The sequence below is a fragment of the Pelophylax lessonae genome (genome assembly GCF_965119305.1).
Source record: "Pelophylax lessonae genome assembly, chromosome: 1".
Taxonomy (NCBI): Eukaryota; Metazoa; Chordata; class Amphibia; order Anura; family Ranidae; genus Pelophylax; species Pelophylax lessonae.
Genome location: NC_138768.1, coordinates 215,175,519 through 215,201,899, shown reverse-complemented (window position 1 = coordinate 215,201,899; position 26,381 = coordinate 215,175,519). Strand labels below are relative to the sequence as shown.

Here is a 26,381-nt window from a genome sequence, read left to right as displayed (position 1 = left end):
AAGAAGAATGAAGAAGGGAGCAGAGAGGGGAGAAGAGGGAAGTAAGGGGGAAGGGTGCCAGAGGGGGAGAGGGATAGGGAGGGGAGTGGGGGGGGGGAACCCCCCCTACACTACAGGACGTAGAGCAGAAGACTGCAAGTTGGATGGCAAGCCCGAAACACGCCACCCGCATCACCCTGCCAGACGAGCCCCCTCTCCAGACACGACAAAGAGATCCCAGATACTCCACTTGTCCAGATGCTTATCCCCCCTGTGTTGGGGAAGTCACGATCAGGCTCTCCAGCTTGTTGTCCTTGACCTTCCGCAGCCAATGACTCACCGTGCAAGCGTACCGGTGTATAATACCATCGCGTGAGTATCTTGAAGTTTGTTTCCTGCGTCCTGGTACAAATCAAAGAGGACAGGGCAAGGCGGAACATAGACTGTTTCTGCTTGGCCGTGAAACTACAGGCAAGATCAACCTCCCACCTCTCCATCCAGTGCAGGGAGACCTGTTCGTGAGGCAACTGCAAAAGACTGTAGGACAGGGATAGCGCTCGGGAAAGTTCCCCCTCCTCCACACACATAGATTCAGGTGGGGTCAGTGGTCTAGCGAAAGGAGCAGGCAGGGAGGCCAGGAAATGATGCATCTGGACTGCATTCCAAAACGGAAGCTCGAAAGAGCCCCCAACGTCCGTTAGTTCCGCCCTAGTGGGCCAGCGGGACCCCTGCAAAAAATGGCACGCCCGGAACGTCCCACGACGCTTCGATCCGAGTTCCCAGGAGGGAAGTCCAGGTGGCCCAGGAGCGGGATAAGAGGCAAAGGCGATGGCGCCAGACGGAGATCCTTGCACACTGTACCAGCTACAGAGAGGGTGACACCAATCAGAGGGTGTCACCTAACAGAAGGCGGCATGCTCCTCGAGCCTCGAGGGCCTTTTGAGTCTGGTATTGATCTTGAGGGGAAACCCCACGTCAAAATTGAAAAAAAAAAAATACATCGTCAGACTCTACGCTGGTACAGTGGGTCCTGGGTTCCTCCTGGTGCACGTCAATGCATTCTTGTGGCTAGAGTATGCAGTCAGTTCCTGTTGGATGAAGGAATTGATACCATTGAATGGCCCCCATGCTCTCCTGACCGAAATCCAATAGAACACCCCTGGTACATTGTTTCAGTCCATCAGATGCCGCCAGGTTGCATCTCAGTCTGTTCAGGAGCTCAGTGATGCCCTGGTCAAGATCTGGGCAGAAATAGCCCAGTACACCAGCCGTCGTCTCATTTAGGAGCATGCCCCGACGTCAGGCATGCCTACAAGCACGTGGGGGCCATACAAACTACTACTACTAAAGTACCATTTTGAGTTGTTCGCCAAAATGGACTAGCCTACTGCATCATTTTTTCACTTTGATTTTCGGGGTGTCTTTGAATTCAGCCCTCTGTAGGTTGATAATTTTTCATTTCCATCAAACGATGTGGCATCCTTTTTGTTCCTAACACATTACCCAGTCCATATCAATATAGATATCCGCATGATATTTTTCCCCATTGAGATCTGATGTGTTTTTCAAAGTGTTTCTTTTATTTTTTTTGAGCAGTGTGTGTGTGTGTGTGTGTGTGTGTGTGCGTGTGTGTGTATAATATAATATAATATATATATACACACACAGTGCATTCAGAAAGTATTCACAGCGCTTCACTTTTTCATCATTTTTTTATTTTATAGCCTTATTCCAAAATGGAATAAATTCATTATTTTTCTCAAAATTCTACAAACAATACCACATAATGGCAATGTGAAAGAAGTGTGTTTGAAATCTTGGCAAATTTATTAAAAATAAAAAAGGAAAAAATTCCATGTTTATAAGTCAGAGCTCGACAAACCCCGGGCGCCAGGTCGCATTTGCGACTAGAATTAGCGACCTGGCGCCTGGGGTGCCCTGCAGGAGGTGTCCTGTCCCTTTTGCGCCCCCCACCTCCTCCTCGAGTGCACGGACTTCCGCACCGTCCAAAAATTGAGTCCCCCGGCTTTTCGGCCTTCTTCTGTGAGATGAGAAAGGCTAGGGGAACTGGCGCCCTCTTGTGGTGGCCGAGAGTAATGCATGTTCTCAATGCCTTCCCATCTCCTTCCAAAGAGGAGAGGATAGGGAAGTTTTTTTAAGGCTTCATCTATCTATCTATCTATATATATATATATATATATATATATATATATATATATAATCTTTATTTTTTTTTTCCCCTCATCGCCGTGCCACAGCCGAAGGCCCCTTTCACACGGGCTGTCTGATCAGGTCCGCCTGTCAGTTTTTCAGGCAGACCTGATCGGACCCTTTATTCTCCTCTATGGAGCAGTAATCTGCCGCCATCTGATCCTGTCCGCCAAAAACAGACGGATGGTGGTTCTATTTTCTATCCATCCCGTGGATCAGATGGCATCGTATGGAAAGCGACAGACAGTCTGTTTCCATCCAATTGCGCTATAGAGGAGAGTGGGGTTCTAGTCGTATTTATGTGTAAATTTAGTATCCATTTTATTAAATAAAGCTTGGTTGTTAATTTAAAAAAATAAAAACGCTCCTAACTTTTTTAGCTGGCTCCTAGATTTCAGGAAAATTTGTCAAGCCCTGACATAAGTATTCACAGCCTTTGCTCAATACTTTGTTGAAGCACCTTTTGGCACCAATTTTAGCCTCAAGTTTTTGAGTATGATGCTACAAGCTTGGCACACCTATTTTTGGGAAGTTTCTCCCGTCCTTTGCAGGACCTCTTAAGTTCCATCAGGATGCATGGGGAGTGTCGGTGCACAATCCTTTTCAGATCTCTCCAGTGATGTTCAATCGGGTTCAAGTCTGGGCTCTAACTGGGCCACTCGAGGACATTCACCGAGTTGTCCCTTAACCACTCCTTTGTTATCTTGGCTGTGTGCTTACAGTTGTTGTCCTGTTGGAAGATGAAGCTTTGCCCCAGTCCAGAGCGCTCTGGAGCAGGTTTTCATTAAGGATGTCACTGTACATTGCTGCATTCATCTTTCCCCCGATTCTGACTGGTCTCCCAGTTCCTTATACTGAAAGACATCCACACAGCATGATGCTGCCACCGCCATGCCTCACTGTAGGGTTGGTTTTGTCCAGGTGATAAATAATGGCTGGTTTCCTCCAGACATGACGCTTGCCATTCAGGCCAAAGAGTTCAATCTTTGTTTCATTAGACCAGAACATTTTGTTTCTCATGGTCTGAGAGTCCTTAAGGTGTCTTTTGGAAAACTTCAGGCTGGCTGTCATGTGCCTTTTTTACTGAGAAGTGGCTTCCTTCTGGCCACTCTACTATACAGACCTGATTGGTGAAGTGCTGCAGAGTCGGTTGTTCTTCTGGAAGGTTCTCCTCTCTCCACAGAGTAATGCTGGAGCTTTGTCAGAATGACTATTTGGTTCTTGGTCACTTCCCTGACTAAGGCCCTTCTCTCCCAATCACTCAGTTTGGCTGGGTGGCCTGTTGTAGGAAGAGTTCTGGTGGTTCCAAACTCCTTCCATTTACAAGTGATGGAGGCCATTATGCTCATTGGGACCTTCCATGCAGACATTTTTCAGTACCCTTCCCCAGGTCTGTGCCTGGATACAATCCTGTCTCGGAGGTCTACAGACAATTCCTTGGACTTAAAGGCTTGGTTTGTGCTCTGACATGCACTGTTAACTGTGGGACCTTATATAGACAGGTGTGTGCCTTTCCAAATCATGTCCAATCAACTGGATTTACCACAGGTGGACTCCAAGTTGTAGAAACACCTTGAGGATGATCAGTGGAAACAGGATGCGCCCAAGCTCAATTTTGAGTGTCATGGCAAAGGCTGTACATATTTATGTACATGTGATTTTTTTTTTTTTTAATGTATTATTTTTAATAAATTTGCAAAGATTTCAAACAAACTTCTATCGTGTTGTCATTTTGGGATATTGTTTGGATTAAATTCATTATTTTCCTCAAACGTCTACATTTTGGAATAAGGCTGTAACATAACAAAATGTGTAAAAAAAGTGAAGCGCTGTGAATACTTTACAGATGCAATTTATTTATATTTTTTTATTTCATTTAACAAAATGTTAAAAATAGTAAAAACAAGGCTTCACAAAGACAAAGAGCCACAGCAAAGGGGAGATCCCCATATAAAGTATACCCTCAGAAGAAACACAGGACAAGAGTAACCATAAGTATCCTATGTCTATCACTTGTACTGTACATATTGTCCAGATACTCTTGCCCGGTTTAGCAGTCAACGTGTTTCGCTTAGGTTGTAGCTTCTTCAGGTCCGTTTATTTGTAAGGGTGCAATCAGGATTATATTTGACAACAGTTTTTAGATCTCTGGTAAACCAATCTGGGGGGCAGACACAGGGCACCCGAATGTGACCAAACCAGGAGGGAATGCATAAGCGCAAGGGTTAGTTTACCCCCCTCCCCTCCCCTCCCCTCCCAAGAGGAGATCAACAGGACACAGTAATGGGCCTGGTTTTGGATAATATCATATGCGATCCATTAGAACACAGAAGAGTATCAATAGCCGTTTTAAACGTATGCCTGTGTTGAGTATCCCTGGTATCAGATTAAGTGGAAAAGCCCCATGAAAGTAAACCCTTCCAAAACTTGAAATGGTAATTGTGGCTTGCAGAGGTTCCCAAAAAGAGGAGGGGGGGGGGGGGTCTAGCACCTTGTAGCCCCTAGGGCGCCTTGGCAAAGTGATAGACCCCCCCCCTCTTTTTTTGGAACATATGCAGAGGCCACAATACATTAGATGATGGTTGCATTCTAGATGATCACCCATTTCAACATTTCTTTTTTTTTTTTTTTACTTAGTGAATCATTGAGAACGTGTAAGACATTTGGTAGTACCGGTACTATTTTGGGGCAATTCTCAAAACCCTTAGAATAACATTGTTCTAGAATGAGATGCTTGCATGAGCTATATAGTTCTATATATATTAATGTATGTTTGTGTTTGTGTTTTTTTTTAAACAGGGACATTGCAAGAGTACCAGAAGCGCTTGAAAAAATTAGATCAGCAGTACAAAGAAAGACTAAGAAATGCTGGTAAGAGCAGACTTATTAGATGTGCTGCAAAGTAGACCTATGTTGTAACTTTTTTATTTTATTTATTTTTTAATCCACCCACACAAACATTGTTACTCAGTTAGGCAGCGAACACTTCGAAGGACATTGCAAACTTTGCACCACACACATTTTTCTTTTGTTCCTTGACGGACATGGCTCCTGATTCTTCTTAATTTGGTTATACTGCCCCCTACAGGAGTAGGACACTAGGTAGGAAAAAGCTTGACTACGCCTATGGGCAGTCCCAGGGGGTATACACTTTTTCATTTTAAATTTGAATTTTTTACCTCCTTTTTATTATTTTGTTCCTGTGAGAACTACAATCAAGTGCTGAACTGGGCGACGAACTGGATAATATAGATCCTTAGGGTCTCCGAATTTGGCTAGTGAGCATGTGCAGACCGGCCGCGATATAGCCCCACTGGACGGGTGCTGGCAATTTCTTGTGAGGACGCATTCGAACTGGCCTTGGCCTGTGTCACAAAGTTTCCTCTTGGCCGACAGCACTCGCATTACGATGGAGCGGTGTCCTGTCCGGAGCGGTGCCCACCCTGTTCCTGGTGTGGTAGGTAGCTGTCCCCCCTTCACCCCTTGAGAGTTTTGGGGTGGACGTGGGCCCCTCCCTGGGATGGTCGGACCCCCGGATTCCCCTCCCTTCTCCCCCAGCCCCTCTAAAATTTCGGTCACTGTGGGTCTTTCGGCTCCCAACCCTCCAACAGCCCTCCAACTCCCCCCCAGGTGAGGCAATGATCTGGCTTTGCCACAAGCTCTTAAGGGAGGTAGGTTGTAGTTGCTGCGGACCGATTTTTCCCAGGCGCGCAACGGGGGGGGGGGGGGGTTGAGCAGGGTTCCCTGCCATATAGGGGTTGGTGACTAGGTCAGGGATGTCCTCTGGGCTCCCTGCGGCGGTTGTTGGGCTGGGGGATCAGATTTTTTTTTTTTTACCATCCGCAGGTACGCGCCTCACGTGGCCGGATCCGGCCAAAAATGTAGGCTGCGGCCTACTCGTCTGAAACTTATGTGAGTCAGCCCCTGTGAGGATGGCTGCAGCCACTGCCTCCCATTTGGGCATCCGCCTTCCCCTCCGCTGCCCCTGGGTGGTTGGCTCCGCTGGGGCTCGCGTCCTGGCCCCCTCAAGAAATTTAGGCTATGCGGCCGAGTCGAGCGCTGCCATTGGGGGAGGGGGTGGCCCCAGTGTATGTAGCTGAAGGCCTTTACTCATACTTTGGGTATCTACCTCCCTTGGACTGGGTGGCACTGTGAGGGCACTTAATTTTGAATGACATTCTTGCCGCCATTATTGTGTGGGGCACCTGCTTTGTTTTAGCGAGGGTACTCTGCCTGCGGGTCCACGTCATGGGCTGTGTCCTCTAGTGAGGGCTTGGAGAGCAACCCCCTTGTTTTTTGTGGGGTCCAGTAGGTGGTCCATTAGTGTTCCCTTGGTCGGCGTCCCCTTTGCGGGATCGCTGTCGGCGCACACTCTCCTGATTGTTATGTTATGTATATATAGCATATAGCGTCATTCCTGGGTCTGCGCCCACTGACCCTGAGTGCTCAGATAGTGAGGATGATTCCTCTGCTCCTCTAGCCGTGCTTAAATAGGCGCTGGTTGATGCGCTGTTTGTGTCAGTGCATGAAACTTTAAAAATGGAGGTTGCAGCTGTTGCCACGTCGAAGGCACTGGTTCCCTTTGGCACCCACAGGCCCTCCAAAGCGGTGAGGGTGTTCCGGTTTCTGCTTACTTTGACAGCATTGTCACAAAACAGTGGGGTTGTCCAAAACGCAGTGGGTTCTATGTGTTTTTTTTTTTTTTTTGCTTGCGGTATCCGTATAAGAATTTACTGCGTAAAAGGTGGACGGTCCCACATGTAGTAGACTCGCCGGTTTCCAGGTCAAATTGATTTACCTTCATCCCGCATGGCACAGATGAAAGCACAAGTGACAGACGTAACAGTGTCTGGAGAAGTTGTGCAGAACGATATGCTGCCTGTAACATCGTTCAGCACAACCTGTTTGGTGGTGGGTCAGTGATGGTCTGGAGAGACATATCCATGGAGGGACACACAGACCTCTACAGGCTAGACAATGGCACCCTGACTGCCATTAGGAATCCAGATTAAATCCTTGGATCTATTGTTAAACCTTTGCTAGTGCAGAGGGTCCTGGGTTCCTCCTGGTGCACCACAATGCCCGTCCTTATGTGGTGAGCGTATGCAGCCAGTTCCTGGAGAATGAAGAAATGAATACCATTGAATGGCCCCCACGCTCGCCTGGCCTAAATCCAATAGAACACCTCTGGGATATTATGTTTTGGTCCAACCGATGCCACCAGGTTGCACCTCAGTCTGTTTAGGAGCTCAGTGATGTCCTGGTCAAGTTCTGGGAGGAAATACCCCAGGACACCATCCATCGTCTCATTAGGAGCATGCCCCGATGTTGTCAGGCATGCATACAAGCACGTGAGGGCCATACAAACTACTGGGTACCATTTTTAGTTGCTGCAATGAAATTTCAGCAAAATGGACTAGCCTGCTGCCTCATATTTTCACTTTGACTTTTGGGGGTGTCTTTGAGCTCAGCACTCTGAAGGTTGATAATTCTCATTTCCATCAAATGATGTGGCAACTTTTCCTTCCTAACACATTACCCAGTCCCAGTTTCTGCAAGTTATCAAGTTCTTGGTGCTGTTGTACTGCTTGGGCTGCGTTTCCATATGGTAGTGTGTAAATTTACATTAGGTCCATATGGAGGAAGGCGCACTACATTCCATATTAGCATAGCAATATTAAGTCATAAGAAGGGCATGTATTTATGCATCATGATGGTGTAAATTTTTGAAGCAAAAAGAGATGAAGAGGTTGAGGGTTCTAACCAAGAACCTGTTATAGCAGTTTTATAGAATGGTATTGAACCCTGCAGTAATACTTATTAAGTTAAATAGATTTCATATTATGCAGCACTAAACAGACTAGAAAAACATTGAATTACCTACAATTGATATTGAGCTGTTTTCTTTTGAAACCATATTATTTTTTAACTAACCTGATATTTTGTGATTATTTCAGAGCTCTTCCTGCAGCTGGAGGTAAGCACGTGTTTTCTTTTTTTATTATAGGGCTCATATGATCAGATGTCTGTTTGTTTTTTTTGGCTTGTGACAACTAAACATACAAACTCCTTGCATGGTGCACCAAATTGCTTTCTAGTATAACTAAAAATAGTTCTGGATAGGGTGGAGAGGGATTAGAACACCTGTCTTTTTTTCTGTCTGTGTCCCTGTTAAAGAGATCCACCCTAATAGAGTGGAAATCTTCCAATGGGGACACTAGTTATGGGGACCTGGGAGTCTCCAAGAAAATCCCTTAATTTGCAGGGATTTTTATTCACTTCCTGTTTGGTTATGGGACAGGAAGTTAAGGCAAATCTCTGCAATGGGACACAGTTGTCGAAAAAACTGACAGAGGTTATAACCCTCCCGTGCTTTATCCAAAATGAGAACGTTTTGCCTATAGTTCTACTTTTAGGTAACCAGGCAGCCAGTGCAAGTATTCTTCCCTTTAGGATGAATGCATACAAAACCTGATATTTTAGATTTTTGTTAGATTCTGGAGTGTTAATCATATGGCAACTATTTCACATTATATATATATATATATATATATATATATATATATATATATATATATATATATATATATATAGATGCTTGAGGGCTTGGGTCTACTGAACTGTTGTGGACATTGAGAGATTTCTATTCTCCCTGTTGGGATATCTTCTGTGTTATGTAAGATTCATCAGGAAGTGCTGAAACACACAGCATTGGGCAGGGAACAGCCAAAGCTCACAGGTGGGGAGGGGGCTCTAGCTAAAGTTAAGATTGTATCTCTAAAAAGCTATGAGGCTGCATGAACCAGCTGCGGTAGGTGAAAGAGTAATCCGATTCTATCAGAGCTTCGTGTATCATCAAGTATAAAGTGAGAGTATGTTTACATGATGATTGTATTTAAAGTTTTTGTAACATTATTTTAAAGCAAAAATCAATATTTTTTGGAGAAGGCTAAGACCCCGTTCACATTGGGGCGACGCTACTTGCTGGGGCGACCTGTGAAGTCGCGGTGCACAGCTTGAAGTCAATGCAGGTCGCCTCCAGGTCGCCCCAAAGTAGTACAGGACCCTTTTTCTAAGTCGGAGCGACTTGTGTCACTCCTATTAGAACGGGTCCTGTGCTAATCAATGGCAGGCGACCCACCGCGACTTGTCAGGCGACCAAGTCGCCTGACAAGTCACGCTAGTGTGAATGGGGTCTAAAAGAGCCCTATTGAGGTTAAAGTTGGAAGCTACAAAAAAAAAAAAAAAAACTTTGACCAATTAGGTTTGCCCTATAGCTAAAATCGAACTTTTTAGTGAACTGACCCTTTATGGCAGGGATCCTCAAACTACGGCCCTCCAGCTGTTGCAGAACTACACATCCCATGAGGCATTGTAAAACTCTGACATTCACAGACATGACTAGGCATGATGGGAATTGTAGTTCCTGAACAACTGTAGGGCCATAGTTTGGAGACCCCTGCTTTATGGTTTTGCAGAGAAACAATAAAGTCTTTTGTTTTAAATTGCAGACAGAACAAGTGGAAAGGAACTACATCAAGGAGAAAAAGGCAGCTGTCAAAGAGTTTGAGGATAAGAAAATTGAACTGAAGGAAAATCTGATTGCAGAATTAGAGGAAAAGAAGAAAATGATTGAAAATGAAAAATTAACAATGGAATTAACAGGAGGTAGGATTAGTGTAAATGTAAAATCTCCTTATAACACTGTAAAAAGTAGTAAAAAAAAAAAAATCTCTCACGTTTTCAGTTACTCTTCTAATTTCACATATTTAGCAAGCACTTTCAAAGTATTGTTTTATTTTGGTCCCAAACATGGAATTTACCTGTTGGTAAAAGTTTTTTTTTTTTTTTTGATTTGTCACTGTTCTTGAGCATCTGGTTGGGGAGTGAACACTGCATAACAATGAAAGTGCCTGAAGGAAGAGGTTTTCTCGTGTGTGTGTGTGTGTGTGTGTGTGTGTGTGTGTGTGTGTATATCTATCCAGGGCTTCTACATGTAAAGCTGTGATTCCAGGCGAGAGTGTGTGTCAGGGTGGCTCCAGGGAAACCCTGCAAGCCAGTGGAGCCACCGTGTAAATAGAAGTCTACTGGTCATGTTCTTGTTCTGCTTTTCAACAAGGTCAGGTACGTTTTTAAACCTTTCTAATAAATAACCTGTATTCTGCTTTCTAGTTAACAGGATACATTTTAGGGTCCTTTCCATGTTTTCTTCTACTTACTTACCTCCTGTGAAAAGTGTGTTTATAGACCTCAATAGCTCAACCTCCTGTTTATACAAAGTACATTTACTGATCACAACAACGCCAATCCTTATCAGAGGTTTCAGTCACACTAACCAAGCTTTTAGACAGACTACTTTTACCTTGCTGTATTTTGAGTTTGCTTATAGAGTTTTGGAAACCTTTTGTAGTGTATTTTTTTATTTGTAAAACAAAATTTATAAAATCGTAACAAAATAAAAACATTTCCCTAATCATAGAGTTCAGAACACAGGCTATTTTAAGTCTTGACCATGGGTTAATATGCTGCCACCTTTAGGTGAAGACATCGGCAAACAAAGTTGTTAGGACTGCTCTTATAACTGCTCCTGCTCTCTACAATCCTCAGTTGTTTTGCTTGTGTTCTTAGGTGATGGACGACCTCTCTCTTCTTAGAGCAGGTTTCTGGCTTGTCATTCTGATTTTTTTGGGAGATTGAAGACCATGCTTGTTCTTCACATGGGGAAATGTCTTCTCTCCCTGGCTGCATCATTGTCAGTGTGGCAAAATGATTACAGCTTCCAGATCAGTCTCCCCTCAGCACTGCCTTGAGGAACCATACTCCGATCCTGTTGCATAGAAAATGCAGAGCTGACTTGTACCTTAGACCTTGCTTTTGTCACTGGACGCTGTTTTTGACCCTTGCCATTGGTACAATTGTACAACTTTGTTGATTTAGCTGCACATTGCTTTACACGTTATGAAGATTCACATTGATGAAGTTGAGGAAGTGAAAGGTGAATCCAGCCACCCTCAATCTCTGCTAAGCGTAAAGAAACCATTAGGGTTCTATTGGACAAAGTATGCTTATATTTGACGCTAGATCTGTCGCCTTCTACTGGACCTAAGGTCACCAGTATTGGATCTCTTCCCAAGTGCAGGAAAACTGCTAGGTTAATAAAGTATAAACCCCTGCGCTATCTGGAAAAAAATCCACTATAAATAGATAGCTGCAACTGTCGGTCAGCCTTACCAAAACTGAAAATATATAGAACAATACAGAGTGAGGCTGCGCTGATTTGAAGTGGAAAAAAATTGGTCTAATAAAGTGCCAGCGTGCTGAAAATTAGATAAATAATGTGCTAGTAGATGTGAAAATACCAAATGCAGTAGATGAACAAATATTCAAAAAAATATCTCACAGATTCTGTGAAAATAAAAAGTGACTTCCAAAAAATGCTAGTAGAAAAAAATGCAAATAGCCCAATACAGTAAAAAATAAACAATATTCATAGAGTGTCACACAAATCCTGGATGAATATATGTGACTCCAAGCAGTGGTGAATGTTAAACATAAAGCCGTAGTGTATTATAGTGATATAAGTGACCAGTGCATCCTATCCAATTCAGATCAATGAATAAATAAAAATAGTGAAAAAAAAAAAGTCCATCAATAAAGTTTCTCATCACTTAAGTTTTTGACAAACACTTTGTGGATGATGTGCCAATATTAAGTGAACTCCAACACCAAGTGGTAAGAGCAGAGGATTAAATCACTCTTTACTTTACTGCTCTAAGGCAACAGTATAAAGTGAAGATTCTGGCAATCTTGGGGTAAATTCCAGATGGATCAACGTCCTGGAAGCTCCAGTCATAGATAAGACACAAGCAAGGAACGCCGTATAGTGTAGTAATTTTTGTCATTTATTAAGAAAGAAAATGTAGTACCTTACATTTAAGTAGACAGCAAACAGCGATGATATCCTCAAAATTAAATCCCAAAAAGGTACTTAGCAGACGGAGAGAGGGATATTGCGATACCGAAAAGGGTACAGTGACGTGTGTAAATGCAAAAAATATAAATACATAAAAATAGTAGTCTTTATTATTGGGCATAGGTAAAAAGACAATGTCTTACTGACAGTAATAGCATAGAATTACAAAAAATATTAACAATGCGGCATACATTAAAATGCACAGAATACAAAAGGTAGATATCAAAGGATATATGAAGGACAAAACTCGGATATAAGGACTCCAGACTCCTACGTGTTTCAACTTAGTCTTCTTCTGGGGGTATATTAATCCAGAGCTTTTTTAGAACATATCTGTATATATAATAGACAGAGAAATTAATGATACACATAAATATCAATACAATCAACAAAAATGTAGGAGAACAACCCAGAAAAAATATGGTGACATAATACATTCATTTATAAGAGACTTACATCAAGATGCAATCCAAAAAAAACGATAAATACTTGTTTATAGAAGATATGATGCAGTGGCTGTGTGCAGGTGATACACCAGGGAGCAACCAGACAACCTGGCCCAAACCAGAAGCCACAAGGGACTAAGGCAAAAATGAATGGGAAAATCCTAATGGAAAAAAAAAGGGGGGGGGGAAGGAAGGAATAAAAAAGGCCCAAAAGAATATATATGAGGGGGGCTTATATAGTTACCTTGAAAAGGAGAAAATACTTATGATCAGTTCGCCCAGTATTCTGTAGAGCAAAGAGCCTCAATTTGTAGAATCCCTGGTGTATACCAATATAGGGGACCGAGCACAAACTGGTCTGTTCCTAAAAAGATGTCTAAAAAGGCACAAATAGAGAGAGGAAAAATATGTATGATAATCCTTGGTATAAGGTAGTACCTATCAAAGACAAGTGACAGAAAAAGTCACCTCCATTTGACCGCACAGCATGCACTCCTTCCCTCAGCAGCAAGGGAGTAAAAGTGCATGTGTGGCAGAGAAGTATATAAATGGAGAGGACCCACCCACAAAGAGAGAGGAGCCAATACCCAGATGGGACTAAATAACTACCATCCAAAAGCCTAATAGAGGAGGGAACTTAGATTGTCCCCCGCAGAGTCTTCCCAGCCACGTCTGGGCCGCCGAAAGCGCCACTCGGAAGCGGCAGCAGACGCCAAGGAGAGGGCAGGTACACAGAAACCGGATGCTCGTCCAAAGCGCAAGCCACTGCCCAGAATGACGGAAACTGTCCCTATCCGTCCAAAGGGCATAAGTGGAAGGTAGAGGCGGCCATGTTGGATAAGGGCAAGTGTATGGGAAAAAACACAAGCGCCGACACATGTATCCAGTACCAGGGAAACGGTACTGGAAAGGAGGGGACGCCACTGGGAGGACCATCACCTCCAAGCCCCAACCAAAGGGAAGGGGCTACATGTGCCATGTGGGATCCGGAGGGACCCTGGTGCCAATGGGAGAACCCAGCAGACCACATTAAGGCATACACAACCACTGCAAGACAAACATCAAAGCAAAATCATATCTAGGAGAACAGCATCAATAGGAAATTGGGAAAAGGGAATTTTTTCTAGACATAGGAGGAAAAAGAAACAAAATACTTAAAGTGGATAGTTACGTGAGATGTTCTGAACGGCCAGAAACCAAACCCTCCAAAAAAGGTCTGTAACTTAAAATTTCATTCAAGCCTGGGCTTGTAGCTTCAAATTCTATATCCAGTGGGCCTCTTTCTGTAGGAGGGCCTTATTCCAGCCCCCCCCCCCCATCTCTCCCCTCAGAATTGATGGTCTCTAATGCCAAGAAGGTTAAATTTGACATGCGATAATTATGGACATGGGCTATATGCCTACCTATGGTTGTGTATATGTCCCCAAGTTTGGCCGTCGAAATATGTAATTTCAACCTTCGCCAGAACTCCCTCTTCGTCTTCCCTATGTAAAACACCCCACAAGGGCAGTTCATTAAATAAATCACTCCTACAGTCAGGCAGTTCACGGGATGACATGGTTTATGCTTTTGTCCGTTAGGTAGTGTGATGGCTAGAATCCATCAGAAAACTGCACCATTGGCATTCACCACAAGGATGTGTTCCCCGATTGGTTCGGGTTTCAGCCATGGGAATGGAGGTAGTGAATGTACTAGATAAGAGTTTATCCTTTGAGGAAGCCCTCATAAAAGTAATCAATGGTTTTAAAGGAATAAGTTGAGCAATTTTCCTATCAGCCTGAAGCAAATGCCATAAATTGGAAATGCGTTTATGTATAGTATAGTATTATGCTGAGAATTAAATGTAGTAATAAATCTCTTAGGTTGTCTGGCGGTAGAAGTAGCTCTAGTTTTATCCGAAAGTAGTGAGGATCTTGTTTGTTTAAACGCTTTGTTTGAAAGCCTTGCGTAGACACGTTTTAGCGTAACCTCTATGCAATAAATGATCCCTAAGCTGGGAGGATGCCGATCTGTCATCATCACTGCAATTACGACCCAGTCTAAGGAATTGTGACTAGGGAATGCTTCCAGACCAGCCAGCCAGTCTCTCAGGGACCAGTTTACCATTTGGCTTCATAGTCACTGGCTTTGATGGCTTGTCTATTGAAACCAAAGTTCTAGAAGGCTGGGTATCTCTCTGACTCAGTTATTGCTACACTGCCTGAAGCTTGGAAATCTAACCCTTGCAACGTCTAAAATCATACTTGCAAGTGTTACTTCACATGGTGCAAGTCATGTAAATTGCACCTTTTTGACCTTGAGTATGTTGTAGGGTAAAGTCTTGGCATTGGCTTTTCTCTTACGTCCTCCGACAGTCGCTGCCTCTCCATATTCGTCACAATGGGGTAATTGACCTTTGCTCCGTAGGAGTAGCTAGGCAACAGAATATGTCAATATTAAAGCTTTTAGCATATCCCACCCCCAGGGGGTGGTCCCCTCAGTCAATACCCTCCTGCTTCCTGTTCCATACCTCAGTTTCATTGTCTAGCTTTCAGGAGTTAGCTGGCTGTTTCTGTGCTGGGGCATTTTGTCTCAGCCTTTCTCTTTTTTTTGATTTTATTTGAGTTTTTTTCTCTCTATTTACTTAGCTGTTACTTTTGTCAGCATTAGTTAGTTCTTCTGATGAAGAGGATCGTGCGGGCTGGGTCTCGGGCTGGCCCCCCTGGTAGCAGGTTGTGGGCCAGTGGCTTCCCAGCCTGCCATCGAGCGTTCAGTCAGGTATTTTTCCTGGCATTGGTGAACGACCCATCCCTGTTCGCTGCAGGGATGCTGTGGTGAGGTGGCTACCTCACTGGACGCCATGCGGTTTCGTACCGCAGTGCTGCTGCGTCCTGGCTGCGACTCTCCCTGTCCCATGTGCAGTGGCTTGATCGCTTGTGCAGGTTCCCCACGCCATTCAGAAGGTAAGTGTACTCTGTGTGGGGACCTGTCTGTTTAGTGGGTGTCAGTCTGGGACTGTGTAACCCTGCATGTCTATTCACACTATGAGGCTCCCTGTCTGGATGCTGCTGTGGGCTGCAAGGAGGGGGGCTGTGATACACTGTTCTGTGTTACTGTGTGATTTCTCTGTGTGACATGCTATATGTTGTAGGGCATGCTGTGGTACATGTTTTGTGCAACATGCGGCGGCCGCTGCTGCGGCCCGCCATTTTATTGATAACTGCAGGCATATGAGGGCTTCTTGTATATGCTGGGAGCGGCGTTTTGGCGCCAAGCGCCGCCATTTTGGCGGCGATCGCTCCGGCCTCATGTAGCACTGCATTTACCTCCTCCCCCGGCGGCCATTTTTTTGTAGTCTTCCATAGGCTTTATAGGAGCGGCTTCTGTTGCATCACTTCCTTTTCCCTGGGCACACCGATCGATACAGCAGCAGCAGTGATCTCTCCAGGTTTTTATCCTCTTTAGTCCTGTGTTCCTTGCCTGAGTTTGTAGTTTTCCCTGTGGGTGTCGACTTGTGCTGGTGTGTGTGAGCGGTGGGCTGCGCTCGCCGCGCTTTTAAAGGGACAGTTACCCTTTTTTCTCCTGCACATTTCTGGGGGCATGGATTCTCAGGAAAGCAAATTTCCTCCCGCTTTACTGGGAGGCCAAGGGGCTGCTGCTGTTTCCCCTGAGGGGGGCGATTTGGCCACAGTTGTGGCTAACCTGGCTGCTCAGGGGCAGATGCTTGTGGCTGCTCAATCCACTAAACGGCCCAGAGTTTCAATTTCCTCTGATTCAGAGGGCGAAGGTGATGGGGCTGCTATGGCTGGGGTCCCCTTATCGGGGTCCCGTTCGTCCCTGGACTTTGCAGGGTCGGAGGGGGATGCAGAGGTTGAGGGGGTTGATGATTCTCCCCCTGGCTCGTCCGAAGAGCTTGCAATCATGGATGAATTGGTTGCTTCTATCAAACAAACGTTGCATTTACAGGATGAACCGTGTCCGCCTGCCGTTCTGGCTTCTTATGGGACACAGCGGAGACGCAAAACATCGCAGGTTTTTCCTTGCACTGAGGATTTTCAGCGCGCTGTTAGTGAACAATGGCGCAATCTAAAAAAGCCTTTTGCTGTACCAAGTAGGTTCAAGCTGCGTTATCCCTTCACGCCCGCCACTGATGAACGCTGGTGTGTTCCACCTCCGGTGGATCACACGGTGGCGGTTTTGAATAAATCCACTGCGATTCCGGCAGAGGATACCCCGGTGTTCCGGGAACCTACGGACAGGAGACTGGAGTCTCTTGCCCGTCATACTTACTCGGTTACCGGTTCCATGCTACAAGCTATTTTTGCTTCCCTTATGGCAGCTCAAGCTGTCGCGGATTGGACGCAAGTGCTCAGGCGCGTCCTGGTGGCTGATTCCACCCCGCCGACGACATTGGCAATGGTGGATCAGATCCATCAGGGTGTCATGTATTTGTGTGATGCGGAATTAGATGTAATTCCTTTAGCTGCACGTGTGCACAGCGTGGCGGTGTTGACACGCCGTTTGATTTGGCTAAAATGTTGGTCTGTGGCCCAATCGTCTCGCAAGACTTTGGCTAATTTGCCCTATACGGGATCTCGCCTTTTTGGCGACTCACTGGATACGCTGATTAAGGGGATCTCTGGGGGTAAGAGCATGCTCTTGCCCCAATCTCACAAGGCTAAGGGCGCTCAAGGTAAGAAGCATGCTTCGTTTAGGCCCCCTCAGGGGTCCTTTCGTGCCTTTCGGTCGCACTATAAGGGCAAGCCCTTCAAGGGTCAAGGCTCCCAAAAGAAACTGTGGGCAGGTAAGCAGAAGTCCGGCCAGTCCGGGTCCGCTGCCCATAACAACGCGGCCTGAAGGGACGCCCTCACCCAGTTCCGGGGTGGGGGGACATTTGCTCGGTTTTCTTCAACCCTGGCTGGCCCGCGTTCGGGACAGGTGGGTTCAGGAGATCGTTCGGTCCGGGTACAAGATCGAGTTCCTATCTCGGCCGGCGAACAGATTTTTTCCCTCAAACCTTCAACTGTCTCCGGAGCGTTTGCGGGATCTGCACCTGGCGGTGCAGGACCTGCGGGCTCAGGGAGTGGTGGTTCCGGTGCCTCATCGGGACAGATTTCGGGGGTTTTATTCCAATCTGTTCACTGTGCCCAGAAAGGAGGGCAAGGTACGTCCAATTCTGGTCACCAGAGGTACCTTCAATTCGCCATTGCGGAGGATCATTATCAGTTCGTGGCGTTACCCTTCGGTCTCGCTTCCGCTCCGCGGGTTTTTACCAAGGTGCTTGCACCGGTTCTGGCCTTACTGAGAGCCCAGGGTATCTCAATCCTGGGGTATCTGGACGACATTCTGGTTCGGTCTGCGACTAGTCAGGGTCTGGTGAAGGATCTGTCCGTCACGATGCAGACTCTGCAGGAGTTTGGTTGGACGATAAACTTCCCAAAATCGACTCTAAGCCCGTCGGTTCTTCTTCCCTATCTGGGTATGATTCTGGATTCGGTTCAGGCGAAAGTCTTCCTATCGGAAGACAAGCTCAAAACGCTTCAGGACGAAGTCAGGTCCCTTCGGGACGTTCCGTGCTCATCCCTCCGGACGGGCATGAGGTGTTTAGGTTTGATGGTCTCGGCTTTCGAGGCGATTCCCTTCGCCCAGTTTCACACGAGGGGTCTCCAGGCGGAGATCCTGTCCAGGTGGGACGGGCGACCACAATCTCTGGATCTTCAGATCTCGTTGAGTCTTCACACAAGAAGGAATCTTCTGTGGTGGCTGCAGTCCCCGGCGGTGTCTGGGGGCAAGTCTTTTCGTCCGCTTTCATGGACGGTGATCACCACGGATGCCAGTCTGTCGGGCTGGGGTGGTGTTCTGGGCGTTCTGTCCGCCCAGGGTACTTGGTCGGAGGAGGAATCCTCCCTTCCGATCAACGTTCTGGAATTGCGGGCGATAAATCTCTGCCTTCATCGCTGGACGGACAAGCTCCAGGGCTGTCCGGTTCGGGTACAGACGGACAATGCCACGGCGGTGGCGTACATCAACCACCAAGGGGGCACCAGGAGTGCCCGAGCGGCTCGGGAAGTAGCCGACATTCTGTCTTGGGCCGAGACGCACGTCCCGGCGATAACGGCAGTTCACATTCCGGGGGTGGAGAACTGGCAGGCGGATTATCTGAGCCGCCAGACTCTGGACCAGGGGGGAATGGTCGCTCCACCCGGAGGTCTTCCAGATGTTGTGCGCGAAGTGGGGTCTTCCGGATGTGGACCTGTTCGCGTCTCGTCTGAACAACAAGGTGGGAAGGTTCGTGGCAAGAACGCGCGATCCTCGGGCAGACGCGTCAGTGGCTCCGTGGCATCAGTATCGGCTGATGTATGCATTCCCACCAATTCAGTTGCTATCTCGGTTCCTTCGCAGGTTGTCCTCGGAACCAAAATCGGTGATTCTGGTGGCGCCGGACTGGCCCCGCCGGTCTTGGTACGCAGACCTCGTGAATCTGGCGGTCGACGCTCCATGGCGTCTGCCTCTTCGGGAAGATCTTCTGTCTCAAGGACCGATATTCCATCCTGCTTTACAGTCGCTGGCTTTGACGGCCTGGCTGTTGAAACCGAGGTCCTGAAGGATAGGGGTCTCTCTCCGGAGGTCATTCATACTTTGATCAATGCTAGAAAGGCCTCTTCGGGGAAGATATACTACCGTACTTGGAAGGCCTATTTTGCCTGGTGTGAGTCCAGGGGGTATTCCCCTCGCTCATACTCGGTTTCGAGAGTGTTGGCTTTCCTTCAAACGGGCGTGGACCAGCGTTTGGCGTTGGCCACGATTAAGGGTCAGATTTCTGCTCTGGCCGTTCTTTTTCAACGCCCTGTGGCGTCTAATTCTCTGGTTGACACCTTTGTTCAAGGGGTGCGGCACCTGGTCCCTCCTCGGCGGCAGCCTTTGCCTCCATGGGACTTGAACCTCATTCTGTCCGTGTTACAACATGCTCCTTTTGAAAAGATCAGGGAGATCTCGTTGCCTCTGTTGTCCAAAAAGGTCGCCTTTTTGGTGGCGATCACTTCGGCTCGCAGAGTTTCGGAACTGGCAGCTTTGTCTTGCAGGTCTCCGTATCTGGTACTCCACTTGGATAAGGTGGTCTTGCGACCTAATCCTTCTTTTCTTCCGAAAAGGATTTCGGAATTTCACCTCAATGAGGACATTGTCTTGCCTTCGCTTTGCGCGGAGCCTAAGCATCCGAAGGAGGTGGCCTTACATTCCTTGGATGTTGTTAGGGCGATCAGGGTTTACCTGAATTCGACAAAATCCTTTCGCAAGACGGATTCTCTCTTTGTCCTTCCTGAGGGACCTCGGAAGGGCATGGCGGCGTCGGCTTCTACCATCGCCAAATGGATCAGACAGACCATTGAGCAGGCATATGCTTTGAAGGGGAAAGTTCCTCCTATGCCTGGGAAGGCGCACTCTACCAGATCTCTGAGTACGTCTTGGGCCTGTCATCATCGGGCCTCTGTGGCCCAGGTGTGTAAGGTGGCGACTTGGTCGTCCGTTCACACTTTCTCAAAGTTCTACAAAGTGGATGTTCAGGCATCGGCAGATGCTTCCTTTGGCCGCAAGGTTCTTAGTGCGGCAGTACCTTAAGGTCCCTTGTTTTTGGGCCCTTGGCTGTTTGGGATGTTTTTATCCCTGGGTTATTTGTTCTTCCTGGGTTGTTGCTCCTGTTGAGCAAAGTTCTTTTTCATGCTACCCAGCTGGTTTCCTTCCTTTGGTAAGGTTCCTTGCCTTAGGCGCGGCTGCGTTTCCCACCCCTCATTCTTACACTGCTTTGGGACGTCCCCATTGTGACGAATATGTAGAGGCGGCGACTGTCAGAGGATGTAAGAGAAAACGGAATTTTTGTAAAATCTTACCTGTAAAATTCCTTTCTCTGAGTCCTCCGACAGTCGCCGCCCCCGCCCCTCTTTTGGGGTTTGTTTATGTACTCTACTGCTATTCTACTGAAACTGAGGTATGGAACAGGAAGCAGGAGGGTATTGACTGAGGGGACCACCCCCTGGGGGTGGGATATGCTAAAAGCTTTAATATTGACATATTCTGTTGCCTAGCTACTCCTACGGAGCAAAGGTCAATTACCCCATTGTGACGAATATGGAGAGGCGGCGACTGTCGGAGGACTCAGAGAAAGGAATTTTACAGGTAAGATTTTACAAAAATTCAGTTTTTTCTTTCTGAGACCATTGGCTTCTTCTTCTCTGAAAAAGGCCTTTGTTCAGCGGGTGTCTCGCATCACTCCCCTGCTCGTCCACCAGTCTTGTCTTGGGATCTCAATTTGGTCTTGTAGTCTCTACAGAAGCCTCAAATTGAACTCCTTTGTGCTATTCCCCTAACCGATCTTGCTTCTTATGTGTTTTTTCTCCTTGCTATTTTGTCAGCCCAGAGGGGTCTCCAAACTAGTGACCCTATACCATATAGAGTCCTTCCTTGTTCTTCAAAAAGACAGGGTGGTTTTGAGGCCTTAGGCCTCCATTGTTTAGATAAAGTTCACCCCATGTTAGTTTCTCTGTTACTGCTTCTATTCAAACCTTGTTGTCTCTGTCCTGTCTGCGGGCTCTCCCAAGGGCTGCCCTGCATCTTGTTTCACCATCTCTGTTGGATTAGGCAGGTTATTACTAAGGCTTACACCTTGAAGGAGAGGTTTACTCTTCCTGTTAAGGCCCACTTAACTCGTTCAGTTGGTGCCTCTTGGGCTTTTCCGCACCACGCATCTGTTTCTCCGATTTCAAGGGCATTACCTGGTCTGCTCAAGCTGCTCTTTTAGTTGAAAAACAGATCCCCTTGTTTTAGGCATTGTTTGCTATGTTACTCACTCCTCAGTTCCATTATTTATAGAAGTCCCATAGTCAGTACTTAAAGAAATCTTGTCCTGAACTGTATGATTAGGTAAAAAAAACATATTTCTTATCTGTAAAATCCTTGCAGTACAGAACACAGAACACCCTCCCATCTGTGCTGGCATTTTCCTTGAAACACTACGGATTGTTGAGCAGGAAGGGTTATGTCCTGTCCTAATAATTTTGTTTGACATTGTCCTTACCTGAAGGTGGTAACATATTACTAATTGTCAAGACTTAAAGGAACCTGTTTCTTGTACTGTACTCCAAGAAAGGGCATTTTACAAGGAAGTCAAAAATTTGGTAAATCTAAGTGGTCCTATTAAAGTGCTTTACTTTCTACAGATTCCATGGAGGTCAAGCCTATTATGACTCGAAAATTGAGACGACGGCCCAATGATCCAGTGCCAATCCCTGATAAACGAAGAAAGCCAGCACCTGATATCCTTTACTTACCACAATTAAACACATTTATTTTCCATATCATGTATTTTGGGGGAAACACTTTGTAAGATATTATAAAAAATAAGTGATTTATCTATTAACTTTTGTTGCTGTAATACTTTTAAATATTAGAGGCTGGCTTTGGCTTCTACTTTTCACTGCAGAGGTTTTGGCAGGTAAATTGCAAGCAGAACTAGCCTTAGAATGAACGCTATGCATCTGTAGGTTTTATTCAGACAAGAGAGATCCTTCTCATATTTATCATTGGATTGTTTTCTTCTGTAGCATCTTTGCCGTACTCAGATTTTTCTTTTGGCTCAACAAATTTTAATTCTTTTAATACCTATTCATTAAACCATGTACTATAGAAATGATTGCATGTGACACTTCTGGACTGTCATAATGCTTTCGTAAACGATGTAATCTATACGTCTATGGATATAAAAATGGAAAATTTCAAAATATTTCCCATTTTGATAGTTGGAGCATTTTTTTTTTTTTTTTTGCAATTTCAGTTGGTCAGCCTTTTATGGGTATATTGTGGAGACTTTTGTAACATTAAATTTACAGTAATAAAGCAATGTCGGAAAAGCATTGACCATGTTTTAATATAAACGTTGCTATGATTTGATTATATTGTAGTAGCCATCAGTAGAGGTTTAATGAAACTCTTTAGTGCAAATCCTTGGATATATATGGCTCAGAGGGTTTGCATATCTGCCTTGTAGACCTTGAGTCTGTTACAATTCCCAGCCATGACATTATCTGCATGGAGTTTGCATCTTCACCCTGTTTGTGTGGGTTTCCTCTGGGTACTGTAGATTCCTTCCATACTGCAAAGTCATGCTGTTGCAGGTTACATTTGCTGCTGTCTAAATATGCCCTAGCATTTGTGCCCAGTGAGATAGGGGCTGATGTGAAAAAGTAGTAGGTAAATTACTTAAAAAATTGCCGACACTATATAAATACCTGTAATTACATAGTTACATAGTTAGTGAGGTTGAAAAAAGACATCAGTCCATCCAGTTCAACCTATGATGTGTGTGTGTGTTTGCTTTTAACCGTACATTGTATACCCCTGTATGCTGTGGTCTTTAAGGTGTCCATCTAATAGTTTTTTGAAACTATCAATGCTCCCTGCTGATACGACTGCTTGTGGAAGAGAATTCCACATCCTTACCGCTCTTACAGTGAAGAACCCCTTACGCACTTCAAGGTTAAACCGCCTTTCCTCTAGTTTTAGTGAGTGGCCACGTGTCTTATTGTATCTCCTTTCTCTGAATAGTTTGTTCCTTATGCTAGGGTCGCCAATACAGTATTTGTACATTGATATCATATCCCCCCTGAATCGTCTCTTCTCCAGAGAGAATAGGTTCAGTGCTTGTAGTCTTTCCTCATAGCTGATGTCCTCCATTCCCCTAATTATTTTTGTTGCCCTTCTCTGGACTCTTTCCAGTTCCAGCACATCCTTCCTGAGGACCGTTGCCCAGAACTGGACAGCATACTCCAGATGTGGCCTGACCAGAGTCTTGTAGAGTGGAAGAATAATCTCTTTATTTCTGGAGTGAATCCCCTTTTTTATACAACCCAGTATTCTGTTGGCTTTGCTTGCGGCGGCTTGGCATTGCATGCCACTGCCAAGCCTGTTGTCTACCAGTACCCCCAGGTCCCTTTCCATCCTAGACTCACCCAGAGGTTCCCCCCCTAGTGAGTAGCTTGCTTTCTGGTTTCTGGCCCCCAAGTGCATTACTTTACATTTTTCAACATTAAATCTCATCTGCCATGTAGTTGCCCACCCCGTTATTTTGTTCAGGTCTGCTTGCAAGATTTCCACATCCTGCATAGAAGATATTGGCAAGCCTAATTTAGTATCCTCTGCAAATACTGAGATTGTACTAGATATCCCCTCCTCTAGATCATTTATGAATAAATTAAACAGGATTGGTCCCAGGACAGAACCCTGGGGGACCCCACTTTCCACACCCGCCCAATCCGAGTACTCCCCATTAATCACCACCCTCTGTACTCTCCCCTGGAGCCAGTTCTCTATCCAGGTACTCACCTTATGGTCCATACCTACCTTCCTTAGTTTGTACAGTAAGCGTTTGTGGGGAACGGTGTCAAAGGCCTTTGCAAAGTCCAGATACACCACATCCACAGGCTTACCTTTATCTAAGTGGCAGCTCACTTCATCGTAGAAGGTTAATAGATTGGTTTGGCACGAACGATTTTTCATGAATCCATGCTGATTACTACTTATAATACCGTTTTCATTACTAAAGTCTTGTATGTGGTCCCTTATCATCCCCTCCAAAATTTTAGGCTGACCGGCCTATAGTTACCCGGGATATATCTCGGCCCCTTTTTAAATATTGGTACCACGTTGGCTTTTTTCCAATCAGCTGGCACCATACCCCTCTGTAATCTATCCTTAAAGATCAAGAATAATGGTCTGGCAATCACCTGGCTGAGCTCATTAAGAACCCTTGGGTGCAAGCCATCCGGCCCGGTCCCGGCTAGTTTCTCTAGTTTAGCTCTATGTCTATCCTCTGTTAGCCATGGCGGCACTTCCTGAGGTGTATTATTTAGTTCGGCCTTACAAGCTGGGTTCGTGTAGCCCCCCGATTCCTTTGTGAAGACTGAAGAAAAGAAATTATTTAACACTTCCGCCTTTTCTCTGTCCTCTGTGGCCATTTTTCCTTTATCCTCTTTTATGGGGCCAATGTGCTCTGGCCTCACTTTCTTACTGTTTATATACTTCAAGAACTTCTTGGGGTTCTTTTTACTCTCCTCCGCTATATGCCTCTCGTGTTCTATTTTAGCCGCCCTGATTTCGTCTTTACATTTCTTATTACACTCTTTGTAGTGCTTAAATGCTGCCAATGACCCCTCTGTGTTGTATTTTTTTGAAGGCCTTTCTTTAGCTCTAATATACATTTTTATGTTGGAGTTTAGCCACCCAGGGTTTCGTTTTTGCTCTTTTAAATTTATTTCCCTGTGGAATGCACTCGCCCACCCCCTTGTTAAGTATGCTCTTATTAAAAAAAATAAAATTATATGCAGTCCGGAGCAGGACATTAAATTTGTTTTGTAGCAATGTTTTGCATGCTTTTTTTTTTTTCTTTACATTTTGCCTTAACCTTTTGTACCTCAGCTTAATTACCTACTTACAGATGAACAGATCATGGAAGATTTAAGAACCCTAAATAAGGTAAGGGTGAATTTAGCTGCATGTTTCTAACGGTCTTTATCAGAATAAACTATGCAGATTAATTTTAGTCCTGAGGATTGTTTACTATAACCTCTGTACAAATAAAATTTAAGAGCCGGTTCACACTGGGGCGTCGCCTGCCATAGATTAGCACAGGACCCGTTCTAATAGGAGCGACACAAGTCGCTCCGACTTAGAAAAAGGGTCCTGAGCTACTTTGGGGCGACCTGGAGCGACCTGCATTGACTTCAATGATATGAAGTCCGTGCATGCCGCTCCGAGGTCGCCGGCAAGTCGGGTCGCACCTATGTGAACCGGCTCTAAATGTGTTGGAAATTATAATACAAATATTCATGTAAACACTCTATTCATGCCAAAGCCCATCTCTGGGCAAGCTTAAGCATCCACCGCTCACACATTCAACAATTTTTTAATATCTCTTTTTTACTCGCCATCACTTTTGTCACTTTTGTCTGTCATCACATGTCCCTCACCAGTGCCACTTTTGGGAGTGGATACTGGTGATCCAGCACTGCAGTTTGTGCCCGCACAACCAATCTTCTTGTCGTGACATTATCATGCCACAGTAGTTCTGAAACTAGAGCTGACTCCGCTGGTGGAATGCCAGTGGAAATTTGTTCGCATCATGTGGACACTTTACTGTCCCACTCTGCTTATAGGAAGAGAGCAGGATGTGGCGAGCCATGCTTCCCAGGTTTACCTTTCAGCAGGTGGTCATTATAAAGCCAGCTGATAGTATTGGTTTAAGAGGATGGCACCTTCATTAAGACCCAGTGAAAAACAAAGAATTGCAAAACATTTTCATCACTTAAATCTGAAAGGCATAGGAAACGGATGGAACATTTCGCTTGTCAATGGTGCCCACCCAAAACCGAAGCATCCTCTTTGGATAGAGCAGACATTTTAAACTTTTGTGATACCATACTTCTAGGTTCATGCAGTACAAACTGGTTATGTGGTGTTTTGCATAGCATAACATTTTACTGTGTATGTATTTTTACCTTTTCTCTGAATTGGCTCTTATCTTTTTTTTTTTTTTTTTGTGTTCTTTCTAACAGTTAAAATCCCCTAAAAGACCAGGTAAGTAACTATGACACGCAAATATGAAAGCACTATAAGCTTGCTAAAGCATAACACTGTTGGTAGTTTCTCAGTAATTTTAAAATCACCAAATAAGAGCGCCATATTTATTTATTTTAAGAGAGCGTTATTCAGTGGCGCAAGTATTTTGATTTTTCTTTTTATCATTT

At 45.3% G+C, this 26,381-nt stretch overlaps 1 protein-coding gene across 1 annotated transcript in view; it reads left to right on the top strand.

The window, feature by feature from the left end:
- Positions 1 to 26,381, top strand: part of SUDS3 (SDS3 homolog, SIN3A corepressor complex component) — a 98,883-nt gene that overhangs the window by 37,293 nt on the left and 35,209 nt on the right. Inside the window, exons 4-9 of the mRNA XM_082270976.1 lie at positions 4,990 to 5,061; positions 8,148 to 8,167; positions 9,702 to 9,858; positions 21,801 to 21,916; positions 25,054 to 25,110; positions 26,190 to 26,211. Coding sequence (XP_082127102.1) covers positions 4,990 to 5,061; positions 8,148 to 8,167; positions 9,702 to 9,858; positions 21,801 to 21,916; positions 25,054 to 25,110; positions 26,190 to 26,211 — 444 coding nt within the window. The remainder of the gene's footprint in view (positions 1 to 4,989; positions 5,062 to 8,147; positions 8,168 to 9,701; positions 9,859 to 21,800; positions 21,917 to 25,053; positions 25,111 to 26,189; positions 26,212 to 26,381) is intronic.